This window comes from Corvus moneduloides, chromosome 1 (genome assembly GCF_009650955.1).
Source record: "Corvus moneduloides isolate bCorMon1 chromosome 1, bCorMon1.pri, whole genome shotgun sequence".
NCBI lineage: Eukaryota > Metazoa > Chordata > Aves > Passeriformes > Corvidae > Corvus > Corvus moneduloides.
Window position 1 is genome coordinate 65,360,493 of NC_045476.1, and position 17,501 is coordinate 65,377,993.

Here is a 17,501-nt window from a genome sequence, read left to right on the forward strand (position 1 = left end):
GGCAGCCTGTTCCAATGCCTGAAAACTCTTTGGGTGATGAAATTTTTCCTAATATCCAATGCAAAGTTGTGTCAGTTTCTTGTCACAACTTCAGGCCATTTCCTCTTGTTCTATCACTTGTTATACTGGGGAGAAGAGATCGACACCCGCTTTGCTTAAGACTGGATTCATGCATTTGTGGTGATTTTAGGCATGTTGCTGCTTGACTCACTACTTTCTACTTTTATACATGTCGAATATAAATCCAGGTAGAGAGAATGGTTTTGAGCCCTTGTGCAGTTGCTGTATCAGTTGGTGACAGGATCTGTGGAGTGCTCATACAAAGACTTGTCTCAGTTTTCAGTTCTCTGTGTTCATGAAGGCTACACAGCTTCTATGTTCAGCCTGTGTTCTCTCATGGGCTGTGTAAAGAGGGCAGTGGTTTTCCTGCCCATGGCATTTGCCCCAAAGCACAGAATGAGGACATCCTCCTAGTCCTCTGTCGACAGTTGTGCCGGAACTTGGCAGGTTCCTCAGTTGGCATGTAGTTTGCAAGGGGGCATTTACAAACATTCCCCTTAAACTGGTGCCTTACATAGAAGCAAATACACAAATTCTGCCAGTCACAGTTGCAGAGAGGATGGGAGTCTATAAAAAGACACCCATTCAATTTTTACAAGGGAAAAAAATACCAAAACCACCAAAAATCTCTTTCTCTATCTCTCTGTCAAACAAAATGATCTGATAGGTCACAGAGTTCCTTTCTTTCTGATCGTGTGTGTGTAGATAGTTCTGTACTCTGGAACTACAGCACTTTATAGTGCTAACTCTATTTCTCTTGAATGAGGTTTTTAATGTGGAAATTTTATTTCTATATATAATGTCCTTTTCCCTGCTTTTGAAAGTAACACCTGTGAGGTCCTTATCTCTAAAGGAGGAAGAAAATTAGGAAGAATTTGGAGTTCAAAAGAAAAATATTTTAAAATGCTACTTCTGAAAGAAATAATGTATGATTGTCTCTTTTTATGTAAAGTAATAGGATTTTTATGAAGTCTTATGTGACAACTTATAAAGTCCTTCTTTTAAAAATTTCAGATTTATTTTTAAGTTTACTTGATCTTAGCAAAAAATGTTGTCATAGGTAGTACAAATTAGTATGCAGCTTTTAAATCCCAATGCTTTTCACTCACAAATGAAGTATTTATCTGTACATCTTCTCATGGACAGAAAAAAAAAGCAACTACGTAAATAGAATAAATAAATATGGATGTTTCATTGCACAAAGCCACTTGTAACCCTGCAGGCTTTTGCACTGGTAACTGTTTATTTTATATGTGCTAACCTGAGTTCTAGCTATTGTGTCCGTGTGAGAGAAGTTGAAATGTCATAGCAAGGGTGCTACTGACAGATCAGTGCCTTTGGGCAGGAGCTGTTCTGCTTTGCTCTGTGTACTATTGCAGCTTGAAACAATTGTTGCATTGCACATTAAGGGTCCCGTTTTATTTCTGGGGCAAAGTTAACCAGTCTTTTCTACAATTATTGGTCTAATTTCTCTTTATATTGTCTGTGACTCCTTCTCTCCATGCTGTATGCCTGAGCATTAGGAATACTATAGTTTCTCTGGTCTGCTTACTCACCCCAGTGTAGTGCAATAAAAGGTAATTAAGAGATTTGTAAAGTGTAAGTGGAATAGAACTTCCACATCACTTGTGGAACTTAAAGCTTGTGCTCCTAAATGTTACAAAGATATGAGAGTAAAATTAATGCATTACTTGTGTCTGAAGATGTGAAAGGGGGACAAAAGTTTTGTATTTGCTTTTTCTATCTATTTTTAACTGATGTTGTATCTCTTTGCCTCGAGGCTGATTGTGTTGTTATGAGAAACAAACCTGTTAAGGAGGCAGGGAAGTGGGCTGATCAGAGTTGTGATAACAGCAGAGGATATATATGCCAAATTAATGCAGGTACTTCTCTTTTTATTTAAAACACAGTCAAACCTGTTTTTTTCCAGGAATTGCTTAAATACGTGGATTTAAACATCCTTTTGCTTCCAATAAAGATAAATGCACAAATTGTTCTTCAGGCAGGAACAAAAGGGTCGAAAGTGTCAGAAGTCCAGTTAGTCACTGCTGTCACTTGACCCTTCCCAGCAAATGCTGTGTTGCTATCTTCCTGAGCTGGAATTTGTATCTGCATCTTTGTGTCTAGTATGACCCTCGATATGACATTTGTTCCATTTTTTTTTAATTTTCTGAGCACACTGGCTTTCAAAACCTGTTATGGAAAATACTGGTTTGTACATGTAGCATGAACTGTCTGGAGTGAGACTGTAACTCATCTGCACTGAACTTGAGCAAAATCGCCTCCAAAAAAGAGTCTAAAATATTGAAATCTATCATCTGTTTAAGTACATGAATAATTTTTAAGGACTGCTCTGTTGTGAACATTTTATTTCTTGGGAAGAAAAAAATCCTTGGAAAACCACAGTTTCTGCAAACCATTTCATTTGATGAAAAAAAATTATGAAAAAAATTATGACCTAATCCTAAGTAATTTCAGTAATACTGTTCTTGATGATTATACAGAATGCTCCTTTACTCTTTGTCAGAAGTTGCTTTAAGCAGCTCTTTTCCTTTCTACAGCTCTGTAATTAAATTTTACTACTGATGCTGGCTCAAAGCATAGTGCATATAACCCATGCTGACTATAAATCAGGGAATACGAAATAAAGAAGGAAGACCTTTGTTTAATTCTATTTGCAACCACAGTGAAATCATACTCACCTTTTGAACAAGCATATGGGTCTTTTTTTCATCCTTTATTTTACAGATGCTGAATTTCTGCCTTCTACAACTTCATCCCCATCGAACATAGTCCGTTATGGTAACAGTAGTTATTTGTTCATCCATAGCAAAATGACATGGGAGGATGCACAGAAAAACTGCAAACAAAATCAATTTGACCTTTCCAGTGTTTTAGACCCCTACAGTCATTCATTCCTGTGGCTGAAGATATTAAAGTATGGGGTTCCAGTGTGGATTGGTCTTAACAGTAATGTGGTAAGAACATTAAACTAATTGAACATGATGCTGCTTCTCTCATGGACAAATCAGGAGCTGCAAAGTCTTATTATCTCTCTTTATTTTAGCTTATTTGTTTATATCTTGGACCTAAATACTTTTTTGTGCTGTCAGAGGAATCCATCCTCTTCTGTTAATCTGATTAAATTGTATATATTGCACATGCTTTTCACACTTTTTCTATGATATTCCACTCTGTGCACTTTCAAATAAGACAATTTAGGCCAGCATCTTGGTATATGTCTATATATATATATATATATCTCAGGTATAAATGTGATATATATGTGATATAAAATCCTCATATTTTAGAATTTAGAGAAGAAAGCATTTATTCTAAATAACAATACCTAATTTTGAGAAATATAATAATGTGCTATTACTATAAATATTTAAACATTGTTGAGGATAGTTAAGAAAATAATTAATTAGTTTACCTAGTTTAATTTTTTTGTCTCCCCTTTCCCAGTTGTTTGGTATTTTAATACTTTCTGCATATTTATATACAATTTTTGTTCCTCTTGGCACAGACAGTTGTCCCACACTCACTCCATTTGGCTGAGCAAATGAAAAAACCCCGAATATAGGAACATAACACACCACTTCCTGAAAGTCAAAAGAACTCTCTAACATTAATCACCAGGATGAATCACTGAGTTAACCAGCTTTGGTGGGAAATGATTATGGTTTTAAATACATTTCAAGCTAAAATAATCTATGTGTCTTGAAACTTCTGCGGAAATGGCTAGTGCAAAAATTAGCCATCCGAATTTCACTCCTACAAATTATTTTAAATGAAATTGTTATCAGTCCCACATTAAAGGTATTGTTAAGTTAAAAATTAACTCAATGTCACTTTGCATTTCCTTTTGCTGAAAAGTACTTGTTGCACTACTGTATTTCTCAATAAATAGCCGTTTGTCACAACAAAAACTTCAAAGTTTGAACCATTTGTATTTGTTATTGGTTTCTAAGAAAGGCTCCAATCCTTTTAGCACAAAATACTACATAGTCAGAGTAGATAGATAGAGTTTAATCATTCCAGTTGATGTGTTTTTTTCTTAGACCAATGGGCATTATGAATGGATTGATAACTGGAGAATGAAGTACACTAAATGGGCTGAAGGGGAGCCAAAGCAGAAAATAGGCTGTGTCTATCTTGACATTACTGGAGTCTGGAAGACAGGATTCTGCAATGAAAGTTACTTCTCTGTTTGCAAAAAATCTGATGGTAAGAACTTCAATCTGACCATTGCAATTGCAACCAATGTCTCTTTGGAGATGCTGGGTTTTATTTCAAGAGCTAAATAGATGAAATCATTAGAAGTTACATAGGTTGAATTGTACTTTAAAATTAGGGCAAACAAATAGTAAAAAAGGGCTAGTGTGACTGTGAATAATCACTTTATATCCGTAATGTTAGATAAATTTTGCAAAGCTTAGACTCCCATTACGTGCTGTTTATTCTGCTATTGAATAAACTTGCAATATCAAAAACCTCAAAAATCAAAAGGCAATGAATGTCAGGGAGTAGTCACATGGTTTTTTTAACTATGTTTAATCAGTTCAAGCTCCCACCGAGCCCCCTCAGCTTCCAGGAAAGTGCCCTGAATCAGAAGGACACAGATCTTGGATCCCTTTCCGAGGTCATTGCTACTACATTGAATCCTCATCTTCAAGAAACTGGGCCCAGGCCTCTTTAGAATGTCTTCGACTAGGTGAGTATCCTACTTTATGAGCACATATTCCTGACTTGTTTTCCTAATGGTAGAAAGCCGAACACGTGTTATGTGTTTTTGTGATTTCAAGGATGGTTCAAGTGTTGGACAAGACAATTGCATCCAATTATTGCCTTAATTTGGGAGGAAATGGAAAACAGCTCTGTACCAATGGCACACACTGTGTCTCGTGTATGGGACCAGGCATGAGAGGAGCTGTGTGGCCTGGAGTGAAGATCATAAAAGTGGAAAACTTGTACTTTGACCCTGATAGGGCATAAACAGCTTCATCCACAGCAGTCACTAAAGCTTATTTTAATGGAATTTATATCTTTTGTATTTTTGATCTAATTTTCCCCTTGATTATAGGAATTTTATGCCACTGGAGTGAAAGTTACAGCTCTTTAGTCTGGATAATATATGAGTAAACTAGGGCTGTTGAGCAGTTTCATTCTCTCAACTTCCTTCTTTGGGAAAGGGATGAAGATTGATTATGCTGGGCTTCATATGTCTGTAGCATTGTTGTCTATAGCATTGGTGGCAATGGTGTCTGGTCTCCCATTAGATTATGCAGAGATCTCATTAACTCTGCCAGTGGAACTGATTATAGCTTTATCTTCCCTGGAAGTACATACCGATGTGGTCAGGTGAATTGCACCCTAGGCCTTCACTGATAGTAAACCTGCCAGTGAAACCCATGGCAAATATAGGCACCTGGTACTGGGTGAGAAGACCCCCTCTCTTTTCTGGCACTCCTGAGAGGTTCCTGGGCTCTCATGAACGAGTTTGTTGACAGGACAATGAGAATGCTTTCCACTGTGAAACATTTCTAAGAGATTTTTCTTTCCCTGTGTCTTCCAGGTGCCACTTTGGTCTCGGTTGAAGACCCAGCTGAAGCCAGCTTTCTGACCTACAACCTTGAACCACTTGAAGGGAAAACATCAACATTTTGGACAGGAATGTACAGAAATGTTGATGGTACTTTCTTTACTTTGAACGTCTTTTTCCTTAGTGAATAATTACTACAAGTTGTTTTACATGAGTGTTGAAAATTTCACATTATACTTCTGCAATATGTATGTAACGAAATTAGAAAATTTACTGTATCATCGTCATAGGGGAAGCTGGTAAATTGCAATCAAGAAATAACCAATAATACATAACAGAAAGACCAGGCACAGAAACTTCACCTTATAGGAAGAAAAGTAATTCACAACAAAGTAAGGTACAAAGGTGCATATAGCAGAATACAGAGAAGACTGTGTCTGGAGTCGAGCCAAAGACAAATGGTTCTTCTCAAATGTGAGTAGGCCAGGGATCCATGTGTCTTTCGCTGAGATGCTTCAATTTTTGAGCTGGAGAATAATGTGGCTAACATCACCTTTAGTCTTTGGAATCACCATCCTGGAATGACCAGTCTCTCATTTTAGTTACAGCTGGCCCTCAGAAGAGCTTCAGTTGAAGATTGTGTCTTTGGAATTGTGTATCACAAGTTTTTCTATTTTCTGCCTCACTTTAGGGAAGATAAAGCAAGATATAATAGGCAATAGAATGTTTTAATTAAATCTTAAATTTGGTAACTATTTCTTTTTCATTAATACAGTCAGTATTTAATTAGATAGATCTATTTTTACGACAGACTTTAAAGTTCAGTCTTTTATTGTTCAGGTAAAAAGTCCTGGTATAACTGTCAGTGGCAGGGTTGCAAAATAGTTCAGGTGACTTGAGGTGGGGCTTTGAGTTTTGGAGGATTTTTTTTACAACTGCCTACCCAAGCACTTGAATGATAGACTTTTTAGGGAGAAGAAAACTTTTCAATTACATTGCTTGAATCTTAATCAGGAATAGTGAAAATTTTTAGTGAAGGAAAGAATTTGAGAGTAGTGATTTATATGCATGACACATAAAGGAAAGCTGAGGTTTACTCATGGTCAATTGACACAAAAAATGTTTTTTGAAGTGTTTCTAGAGCAGCTCTTCTTTATAGCTCTAGACAATGATTATAGCGATTTCAGCATAACTGCATAACTAAATTTCATACCTTTATGTGTGTATCTAAATCATATTCAGATGTCATGTCCTCACACAAAGGGTGTCAGGAATTATAAAAAAAACCCCAAAACAAATGCAAAATATGTAGAATCTTATAAGAAACCAAAATACAACTTTCTTGCTGAGTCTAAGAATTTGCTTGAGTACAACTTATAGTCACAAGGGGCACACTTATTCTAAATAAATAGCCCTATTAAAAGAAAGAAAGAAAAAAGGAACAGGAAGGAAGAAGCAGAAAGTCCCAAGCATAGCTGAACAACAATGATCACAAGATTTTGGAAGGAAAAAGAAAAATTGTCTGTGTAAAGCTTGTTGAAAGGAGCAGAAACTGGAAAACAAATGGAATAAAATTTGGCTTAAAAAGACTTCAGTGTGGGCTTTGGAAAGAGTAACACCAAACCTTCCTACAAATTACTGAAATCAGGGCATTCTAGTGAAGTTGTTATATTTTAACATAATTACTTTCTATAAACAGAATAAATAATCGACACGGCACCATTGCTATAACTTGTAGGAGATTCTTCTTGGAACTGTCTTGCCTTTGCAACACCATGAGCCAGATTCATTTGCCGTTTTCCAAAAATGGAAGATCACTGTATCATTTACATAAAAACTTAGGGGTAACAAGTTGTGGCAGAAGTAAATAGTTTGATGGTGTGTCTCCAAAAGTGGTGACAAATAAATTTCTCACAAAGGCAATAAATATGGAGCATGTAAAGGTGTCAATATGTAAATTAATACTATCTTTTTTTTTTTCATATTTGATGTTTTTTCAACTAGGAGATTGGCTGTGGCTAGACAACACTGCAGTGAATTTTGTCAACTGGAATGCCGGAGAACCTTCTGCTCAACCAAATGAGCACTGCGTTGAAATGTATGCAAACTCTGGGTATTGGAATAATATCTATTGCTCTTCCTACAAAGGATATATTTGTAAAAAGCCAAAAAGTAAGTGCTGCATTTATGAATTAGTTTTATGTATGGAGTATGCTCTTTGTGTGATAGTATTAGTTGGTGCCTGTTACACACAATGCATTTTAGCTGGGGGTTCTGAGTTTTTATAAATGCCAAAGGATGCACACTTCCTTGCCAACAAAGAGATAGAATGACTCTTACCAGAAAGTAGGAGTTCTGGACAGTGCTCAAGTCTCTTAAGAATTGCTTTTAAAAGACTGTGTTCATATCTTGACCGTACCTAGTGTACACACTTAACAAGTTTGCGTGTTTTCTGTTGATAATTGTTGAGCAATCACAATGTAAGGACCATGTCTTGCATACACAAATTTGTCTCATCTATATGCAAATATATTCCTTAGGGTACCCCCTCTGCTCTGCCTGTGGAGTAGCTGTTGTTTATTTCCCTCTGCCAGTCTCATGTGCACGTTTTCTGAGTATGACATAGCGGTTCTATGAATTGAGTATTTATGAAGTGTGAATTATTTAACAGCTTGGGATCTTTTGTCTCTGCGTCCTCCTGTTGTGAAAAGATGGATGAACTAAAAGGAAAGCAAATAGCATAGTTTGAATGTGTTAAACTGAAGGTGTCCTGACACAACTGAATGTGCAAATTTGTCAGTAAGGACATCTAGTGCATATGTATTCCTAAAAGTCATCATAATAATGCGATACCAAAGTCTCTTATTTATGCTTCCTAAGAAGGTGAAAATGCATGTAGTAGCTGCAATATACCCACTTCCTCTACAATACTGGAAATGAGAGAAATTCTGCTATCCTTTCTGTAAATTTGTTCTCATGCAAAATTATTCTTACTTACTCAAATGCTTGTAATGATGAGTGTATCTTTTACAGGAAATACTGCAAAATCTCAGTATAACCACCCTTTCAGAGTCTATTCATCTATCTTTTTGCATTGTCATCAACAAAAATTCATAGGCGTGGGTACCAAGTGTTAAAATAAATGGCCACTGTTCCTTTTTGACCATTCAATTCAACTATTTGTGCTGCTACTGGCATTCACTTGTTTTGATGCTGAGCCATTGCAAAGAGCTGAAGCAGATGAAAACTAGTTACTTTTTTCTAGGATTAGCTTCAGCCAGTCTAGTCTCCTGATCTGGAATGTCATGGATTCAGCCTAATTCCAGTGTCAATGCAAGGATTATATAGACACTCACCCCAAAACAGGACACAATCTAGTCCTACTTTGTCATAGAAATGCAGATTTTCTTGGTATAGTTTTTCAGAACTGTGACTATGCTCCACGTGCAGAATTTAAACAAACTATTAAATAGCTATAGACTAATGGAGCGTTAGAAGCATGGTTTAACTGAGTTGCACTGGCTATTGATGGTTATGTTTCCTGTTTTCTGAAGACACTGAAACACAAAAATGTGACTGAAGTCTTCCCATAGAATAGATGCTGTTTACTGTTCCATTTATTGAGGTAATTTTTACCACAGTAATTGGAGAGCTCTGTAGCAGGTCTATTCCATAAAGTATCTACCTTCGTAAGTGAGGAGGTGCTCAGCCTGGAGAAGAGAAGGTTCTAGGGAGACCTTAGAGCACCTTTCAGAACCTAAAGAGGGCTCACGAGACAGCTGGAGAGGGACTTCTTATGAGGGCCTGTAGTGACAATCCAAGGATGGAAATTCACAACCTCCCTGGGCAGCCTGTGCCAGTGCCCAGTCACCGTCACAGTGAAGAAGTGTTCCCTGATGTTCAGAGGGAACCTCCTGTGTTACACAGTGGTGTCCACTGGCTCTGTTCTGTCACTGGGCGGCACTGTGGAAAAGATATAAGTGGGGACTGGTAAAAATAATTTAAATTTCTGAGCTCACCTTTTTCAGAATGAAACATGATGCATTGATTCAAGATTTAGTTATAAACCAATGATTTTATGTCCACATGGCAAAATAAAGACCTTAATCTTAAATGATGGCCCATTTACCCAGCAAGCCAGATTTCATGGTCCAGATGTTAAAATTTAAATGAGCTACAAACTTTCTAGTTTGGATGTGATACCTGCTAGGACACTTTGAAGTTCATGAGTGATTTCAAGTGTCAATGCAGATAAGCCATCAAAGTCTCTTGGCAGCCAAATTTAGTACATGTGCTATGTTTGTATAACAAGTACTGCAAGAAATTTTAATTATATTGAGGATTATGTTTGACCATGTCTATCCTCAAGATGCTGTATAGATTTTCTTGTGGTTTCACTCTGATGTCTGGATCAGTCTCCATGGAGCCTTTTGATATTTTTTCTTTTCTGCTAGTTTATGTAAATAACTGCGTGTGAGACCAGAAAAACTAGACCATTGTGCTATGCCTTAAGTGTATATAATTTTGAATGAACAAAACCCAAGTGTTTTAAGTATTTAGTGGTTTGTGTTACCATATATTTATCTGAACATGATTTTCAGTATGTTCCAAATATAGAAATAGATAATAAACAATGTAGAAATAAATGAAGTAATAATACAAAACCACAATTTTTTTTCAATGTTTTCAAGTTCCAGAAACTGAAATGCCACCAGTATCTGAAATGCCACCAGCTGAAATACCTACAATGGGTAAGAATATTGTCTTTCAAGTAGAAAAAACTAGTACAACATAAGATCATAAACCAAAAAATTCTATTCTGTATTACGTCTCTTAAATTTTCTGATATACCCAAGCACTGTACCTGTTTCCTAGGATGATACTGTTTCCTAATAGTGTACAATATACTCCATTTGGTATCCAAATGCAGATCTAAAAAAAAAAAAATTTGTGATATAGGATGCAAAGTTAGGATTTAAAACCAAGTTATTTTATGTTGCTACCTTTGTCTCTTGTTACTTTGAAACAAATGAACCACTTTTCCTTTAAAGATCATGCATTCTGAAGAACTTGTTTCCAGTAATCAGATAAAGATTATGTGGCATTCTCTTGATTTCTTCCTATTTGTTTTCAGCAATGACGAAAGATGAGAAGGCTTCTACCCTGAGCCACAGCAAAACAGGAGTTGTAGTTATTGTTGTTGTCATCATCCTAGTTGGAAGTGGCCTTGCAGGCTATCTCTTCTACGAAAGAAGAAAGAGTTGCTTGCCAACAAATGACAGCTTTGAGAATAATTTGTATTTCAATGGTGATGCAGTTCCTGGAATTAGTGACACAAAGGATCTTGTGGCCAACATAGAACGGAATGAACATGCAACACTGTAATGTAACAAAAGGAAATGTAATGTAACATGTAATATAAAATGTAATGTAATAAAATAAAATGTGCCTTGTTTTATTAAAATTATGCAGCTAGAATTAAGCCAAAGGTATTTTCTCATGTGCAATTACTGTAATAGCCTGTTTCTGTGTGTGTGTACTGTCATGCACTGCAGATACTTTACTTTGTAGCCATTATATAAGGTGTAAGATTTCAGATCTCAGGATGTGATGATCACGCTGGTGAATGTGCATCTTAAGAAAAGTGATAATGTTGACTAAATATTAAATGGAGCAATAGAAATGGATACAATAAAGAAAGTAAAATATAGATAAATGTACTTGAGGAACACACAAAAGATTTGAAGTTTCTGCATCAGATTTATTTCAAACCATGCTATTGAACAGATACGCAAAGCTATTCAGTAAACATCTTCTAATTCTACCATCTTTCAAGTATTCCCATGGACTTAACTACAAGCATACTTACTAGATGATAAGTCTGTATTTGGGCGCATCCGCTTTGAACCATGTGGGGAAAAAGAACTTTATTTCAGTTCCCACAGCTTCATACAACACAGAAAATCAAGAATGTCGTTCTTGTAGTTTGTGTATTCTAGGATTTAATCAGGTAAAGTCTGGAGGCAGGCCTCTGGAGTGGAAAAATGTGGTTTGTATTAGCTGCCAGTTTTGGCTGGCCACAAGTGGGTATGTTGGTGAGAGGTGATGAAAGTCGTGGCAAAACTTCCTTCTTATCAGGACAACAGTTACTGAGGAGAGGGAGGAAAGTTGCCTGTGCATGTTCTCTAGGTCTCTAGGAGCAGAAGGTTTCTGGATAGCTGTTATGGTGATCACATGTTGGTACTGCTCTTCACAGATTCTCAATAAGTAGCATAGTTTTGTGGGGTGTGTGCTGCAAGTCAAGAACAATTTAGCTTTATCAATGTAATAGTTACTACTGATTTTATTTACTTTCTAAAATGGTTAAATCAGCTACTATTTATGGACATCTTAGATTCCCCAAGGAGTTTATATTCCTAATTTTTGTAGATCCTGTAAAATGTAAATCATGCATGATTCCTCACTTGCATACAAAGGTTTGCAAGGATTGAATTGATTTTGTGGTTTCAGATTTTGCTCTGTGAAATAAATGATAACTATCTTTGATAAAAAGTATCTTTTTAAAATAGGTTTTCATCTTAAAGTCTCATCTATATAAGACACTGTAACATGAAAAAGGAGATGATACCTGTGAGAGAATATTACCATCAAATGTTGTGGTCAAGTATTATATTAACCATATTTTCCTGAATCTGTCCCAGGGTGATCTGCTTAAAGACAAAACAAGAATGTGAGCTGAGGGATTTAGTAAAAATCTTAAATTACAGACATATGTAGGTAAAATGGGATTTGTCCAGGAGCTCCTTTTCTCTGGCTCTGCTTGCTTGCTCCCAGTTATTTCCTTGCTCTGTTCCTACTGCTAGATCCATTTTTAATGCACAGTTTTTTAAGCATGTTTTTTCAAGGGCCAGTAATTCTAATGATTTTTTTATGCCATCTGATGTGGCTCATGACAGAAAACTCTTGACTGACTGATTGATGAGGCTAAGGGTCATGTTGTGTCAGTTATGTGGAGAAGTGGTGCCAGGTAGAAATTTATGTGAAAGGGACATTGAAAAGCTAAGAGAGCCTGACCGGAATCCCAGCCTCACTGTGCTGGCTGTTGAGCAAACAACAGACAGGCGTAGACTCTACCTAAAAGATGATCAGTCCTGTTCTGGGGCCCTGCACAATCTTAAAATGGTATCTGTGCACTGAGTCTTTCTTTCAGATAATCTGTATTCCCATGCACATATGCAAAGGTATGATTGCAAAGAAGATAAAAATAGAGGGGATGGCTCATTTCTGGTTCTTTGCCGTACTCATCAAGTACATCACTGAAAAGTGTCAAGGAGGGAATCCTGCTAATGGAGCCTGGATATCTGAGCTCATTCATCCCTTTATTCTTCCTGAAATCCATCATCATCTCTGAATTGAAGAGAATTAAAAATGCCATGCTAGTTGATAGCTGGCAGTAGATGTAGTTGCTTCTGTGAAATGCTGTGTCAGTTCTGCTCTACTGTCCAAACAGGTACAGAAAAAATAGAGAAGGTCCCGAATCGGAAGCCCTGCTCTGAAGACAGAGCTATTTAGCCTGCTCATTTTAGAAAGAGTGAGTGAAAAAGACTTGAAAGATTTTCAGAAGAGGAGAAAATTTAAACTGCATGGTTTACAGTCCCTCCTATTTCAATACAATGGAATTGAAGAAAATTTCCCATTAAAAAGATTAATATGGAAACAGTAGCGGTTATAGCACAGGAAATCATTACCGTTCCATGTCGTAAGCAGAAGATGGGCACTGATACTTTATACAGAAACTCTAACCAGTTTTTGAATAGAAGGTGGAGAAACAAACAAGCTTGAACACTTTAAACAATATCTAATTAATACAGGATAAAATGGAAGGCTTTTACCTAGGAACAGAGATAGGTAAAATACGCTTCTCTATTTGACTGGAAAAAATAAATGTGTTTTATTGGAAATGATTCATATTCATATGGACACACTATAATTTTGTATTTTCTATATTCTGATCCTTCACTAAATCTTTCAACCATTTTCTACTACTGACTGCTATTCATACTGGGGTTTGTCAGGTGCCTTAGAACCAAACTATTGCTCTTGTGATCTCTTACTTTGTCTCCCAAGCAGATGACACTACTTAGGGAGGTCTCAGGCTGTATTTTACATACATATATACATGTATATACACATTCACAGAAGTATTGGGTCCTTGCTTTTCTGAAATATACTTGCTGTAAAAACAAGGAAAATAATTCCTTGAAAAACAAGATGATGAATAGTATGAACAAATGAATATGAATAGAAAAATAAAATTTTAAACTGATCTCTAATAGTTCATATCTATAATCCTCTGATACTGACTAGATTTCTTGTATTTCATCAGGAGGTTTAGAAAAAAGAAAGAAAAAATCATTGATTATGTAGCATGAAAATAAAAAAATGGAAAGGTTGTTCACTCTTTTTTTTTTTTTTTTTAAGGCTGGAATGTTTCTGCTGAGGTTTAGAGTACGTATTTTTGAAAGAAATAAATGTTTATAGTTTGGAAACTGTGATTGTGCTATGTGTGGGGATTCCGGATTGAAATCTTATATCAAGTTATGGCAGGCTAAATGATCACAAAATTGCTTCCATATTTTAATACAAGTTTTTTTTGAAAATGAATTATTTAGATTCTGTAGGAAAGCATCCAGTTGAACCTGGATGGGCTCACCCATGCATTTCTGTGGGCATCTGAGGAATGAGTTGATGGCAGTATTCAATAGCATGTAAAGTTTTGTCTCTTCACATTGCAATGTTTCTTGATTCCCTTGTGTTTAATTCTCATTTCCCCTTTTCTCTGAAAAAGTTCGGACTTCAGAAGAAAGGTGGTGAATGTGCACACTGTGAGTGTAACTTCCTGCCCGGGAGTAGAGATTGCCAAAGGAACAACGCTGACTCAACACAAACCCCAGCAGCTTTTGTTCCTCGCCACTTTTAAAATGCCAGGCAGTGCCTTGCCAAATAGCAGATCCTGGAGCACATCTTTGCAATCCTCTGGTTTTCTTTCCACTTTGTGGGCTCTGATGCAATCTGCTCAAAGACATAAACACTTAGGTAAAGCTGACTGTAGTATGTTTTACTCTTTTTCAGCCTCTCTCAACAGATTATCAGTACCAGTCCTTCACCAACCACTGATCTTTGTTCAGAGCAGAACCAGTTTATTTTTCTCTGTTGTAATTGTTGCCTCCTGGTAGATTTGGATATTCTGAGATGTTTTATACAGCAGAACCACAAGAAACATTTCTCTTGCTCCTGAGCAAGGAAGGAAGGAAAGTTGGAAAACTGAGGTTTCATATTCAAGCACACCAGTGTTGGGGAGTACCAGAATGCTTGACTACAGACTCAGGGCAGCCATCCTTACATATGGATCATAACTTACTGAGTAATTGCATTCTGCTGCTTTGTGGAGCAGCCCTCATTTCTTCCACTTTCCTCACGTCTCAGTATCCTTTTCAGGCTCCCTTCTGTGCATGGCTTTGCTCTAGCTGTGTCTGCTGGCCTTCAGGTCCCACTGTCCCCTTCAGTCCCTCCCTCACTGTTGTGGCTTAGTTCTACTCTAATTCCCTGTATACCTTTTTAGACCCAGTGGGTTGTTCATCTGCATCTGAGACAGAGTAACAGAAGCAAAATTCCACATCTTCATGTGAGTGCCCAGGGTTTTCAGTAACTGAAACAGCAGCAATTTTGCTGCACATGCAATATTGGGGAAGGTACCCCACACCAGCTTTTCCTGGTGGTTTCAGAAATGAAAATTTTCAAAGACCATAAGCAAAAACTGTCACAAAGCTTCCGCAGGAGTCCCTTTTCTCTTCCCTGACTTTTAAGTTTTTTGAGCTCTTTAAACTCTCATGGAGAAAGGTTTATCAAAGTAAACATCAGAATTTTGTCCGAATGCTGTAGGCTGTACCCTTTACAGGTTGCAAACTTTCACAGACTAGTGGGATGAAAAATGGGGCAGTACTCCTCATCAGTTCAGTTTTCCTCACTAGCAATAATTGAATATCCAGTATTTTCCAGTTACAGGTTCTCTTCTTCCTAGAATTGTGTGGTTTCTTTCCCAAATTTCTTCAGCTGTTGCTGTCCATTGGGTAATTACTCCTGCATGTAATCGAGAATGGAGCAAAAGAAAGAATAAGTGTCTCCTGAAGGACACAGATTTGACTTTCTACAGCTTTTTTTCTTTTCTGTGGAATTGCAGGCATGGAAAATTCTGGTCCTTTCTGAATCCAAGGCCATAGTTACTTGAATTGCATGGTGTCCCAGCTGATTTTCACGGTACTGCATTGTACTCTAGCTTTTTAAATCATGTATTGATATAGACAAATCTTTCTCTTCTTTTTTACTTCTTTCATTTATTTTTGCAGATGAGGCAGTAATCTCACCTTTTTGTAAAAATAATGATTCTGAATTATAAGGTATGACTTAAAAAATCCACACTAAGATGTTACCTGTCAGATCTCATATTTCCATGGCAAACTTTTATACAGTAGAAAAACTAGCTTAGAAAGCAAAGTTCACTCATTAATGTATTATTTCAAAATTACTCATGTGACATGACACAGTTCCTTATTTGAAATTCAGAACTTCCCTGTATCTGTTGGGTCTTAAAAAGGGTTTGTTAATCCACTCCAATGCAGAGGGGTTTTCTTGCAAGGCGCTGATTTGGTCTTTAGCATCAATACGAGGTGAAGGGAAGAAAGCAGTGAATTATTTGCCATGTCTCTCTACTTGCCCCTGATTTTTCTTCTCTCCGTTAGTACATCTCTTCAAATGTCTGGTAAGTCTTTGTCCTCTGCTGAGTGTGGAGGTTTTCAAGTTCTTTAACATGAGTTCTAGATATCTCCCTAAGTGGGCAGTGAATTTAGATCTAGTCACAGCATGTACTTTGAGTAATTTTTCTTCAGTTCTGAAGTTTGGTGGTATCTGCATAGGCATTCTCTTTCCTTAACCCAGGTTTCCACATGAGGTATATGAGTGAAAGGAATATGCCAACAGATGTGGGCATAACCTTGGCAGTGCTGATTCTCTGAGAAAGCTGAATGCAGGAAAAAGCTGATTTCACCTTACTCCATCAGAGGCTAGAAGAGCTCAGAAGTACAGGGCAGTGAAGCCTCAGCATGCACAGAGCTACTGGCTGATGTGTGCTTTGAGTTTCTTGGCAGCTCATATAGACCACAGCATACTGATCAGTGCATATCAAAATCCTGTTTCCAAGCTGAGAGCTTCAGGAAGGACCTTAAAATCCCCTCCATCTATTAGATTTCACACCCTCCTACTGCTGAGAGGAAGAAAAATGACACTGTATCTTTTCCACGGGAAGCTCCCAGCTAGAGAAGTCTGGGAGCCCAGTGCCATTGTTTGAATGGCGGCAGGGACCAGCCAATGGACCATTGGTCTAATTCACCACAGGACAATTTCTGCTGTGCATGCTTTGGGGTGAGACCAAGCCAGCTCTAACCTATCCTCTGCTAACCTTCCTAAGAACCACTGCAGCAGGAGAGCTCTGTCAGGGAAAATGCTGCCTGGCTTGTTCTGGTCTGTAACCTTTCAGAGCAACACCATCAAGGCAGTTCAAAAACTCCCTGGAAGCTTTGGATGGGAGGGTTATGAAGGCCCACTTAAGTATTCTGGCCTTGGTGAGAAACCTTGGGTAAAACTCAGTGGCACAGCTGAGTGAGCTGGATGATGTTGCCTGTCACTTAGAAGGGAGCAAAGCGATACAAGTTGAACTGCAAAAAGAGTGAAGATTTGGAACAGGCTTTTTGTTGAATGCGATCTTAAGAAACAAAACCCTGATGTGTAGTGTCTCACATTTCTATTTACAAATGTAGTTATTAATAGCACTTAGGATATT

General features: G+C 37.3%; 2 protein-coding genes across 2 annotated transcripts in view; both read left to right on the top strand.

Annotated features, from left to right (window-relative positions):
- The window catches only part of LOC116446199 (macrophage mannose receptor 1-like), a 58,705-nt gene extending 44,592 nt beyond the window's left edge, over positions 1-14,113 (top strand). Inside the window, exons 23-30 of the mRNA XM_032113565.1 lie at positions 1,841-1,943; positions 2,809-3,038; positions 4,125-4,290; positions 4,625-4,777; positions 5,639-5,755; positions 7,610-7,777; positions 10,297-10,356; positions 10,740-14,113. Coding sequence (XP_031969456.1) covers positions 1,841-1,943; positions 2,809-3,038; positions 4,125-4,290; positions 4,625-4,777; positions 5,639-5,755; positions 7,610-7,777; positions 10,297-10,356; positions 10,740-10,990 — 1,248 coding nt within the window. The 3' untranslated portion in view covers positions 10,991-14,113. The remainder of the gene's footprint in view (positions 1-1,840; positions 1,944-2,808; positions 3,039-4,124; positions 4,291-4,624; positions 4,778-5,638; positions 5,756-7,609; positions 7,778-10,296; positions 10,357-10,739) is intronic.
- A 2,131-nt stretch (positions 14,114-16,244) lies between these two features.
- Positions 16,245-17,501, top strand: part of LOC116446205 (macrophage mannose receptor 1-like) — a 32,102-nt gene continuing 30,845 nt past the window's right edge. Inside the window, exon 1 of the mRNA XM_032113579.1 lies at positions 16,245-16,424. Coding sequence (XP_031969470.1) covers positions 16,364-16,424 — 61 coding nt within the window. The 5' untranslated portion in view covers positions 16,245-16,363. The remainder of the gene's footprint in view (positions 16,425-17,501) is intronic.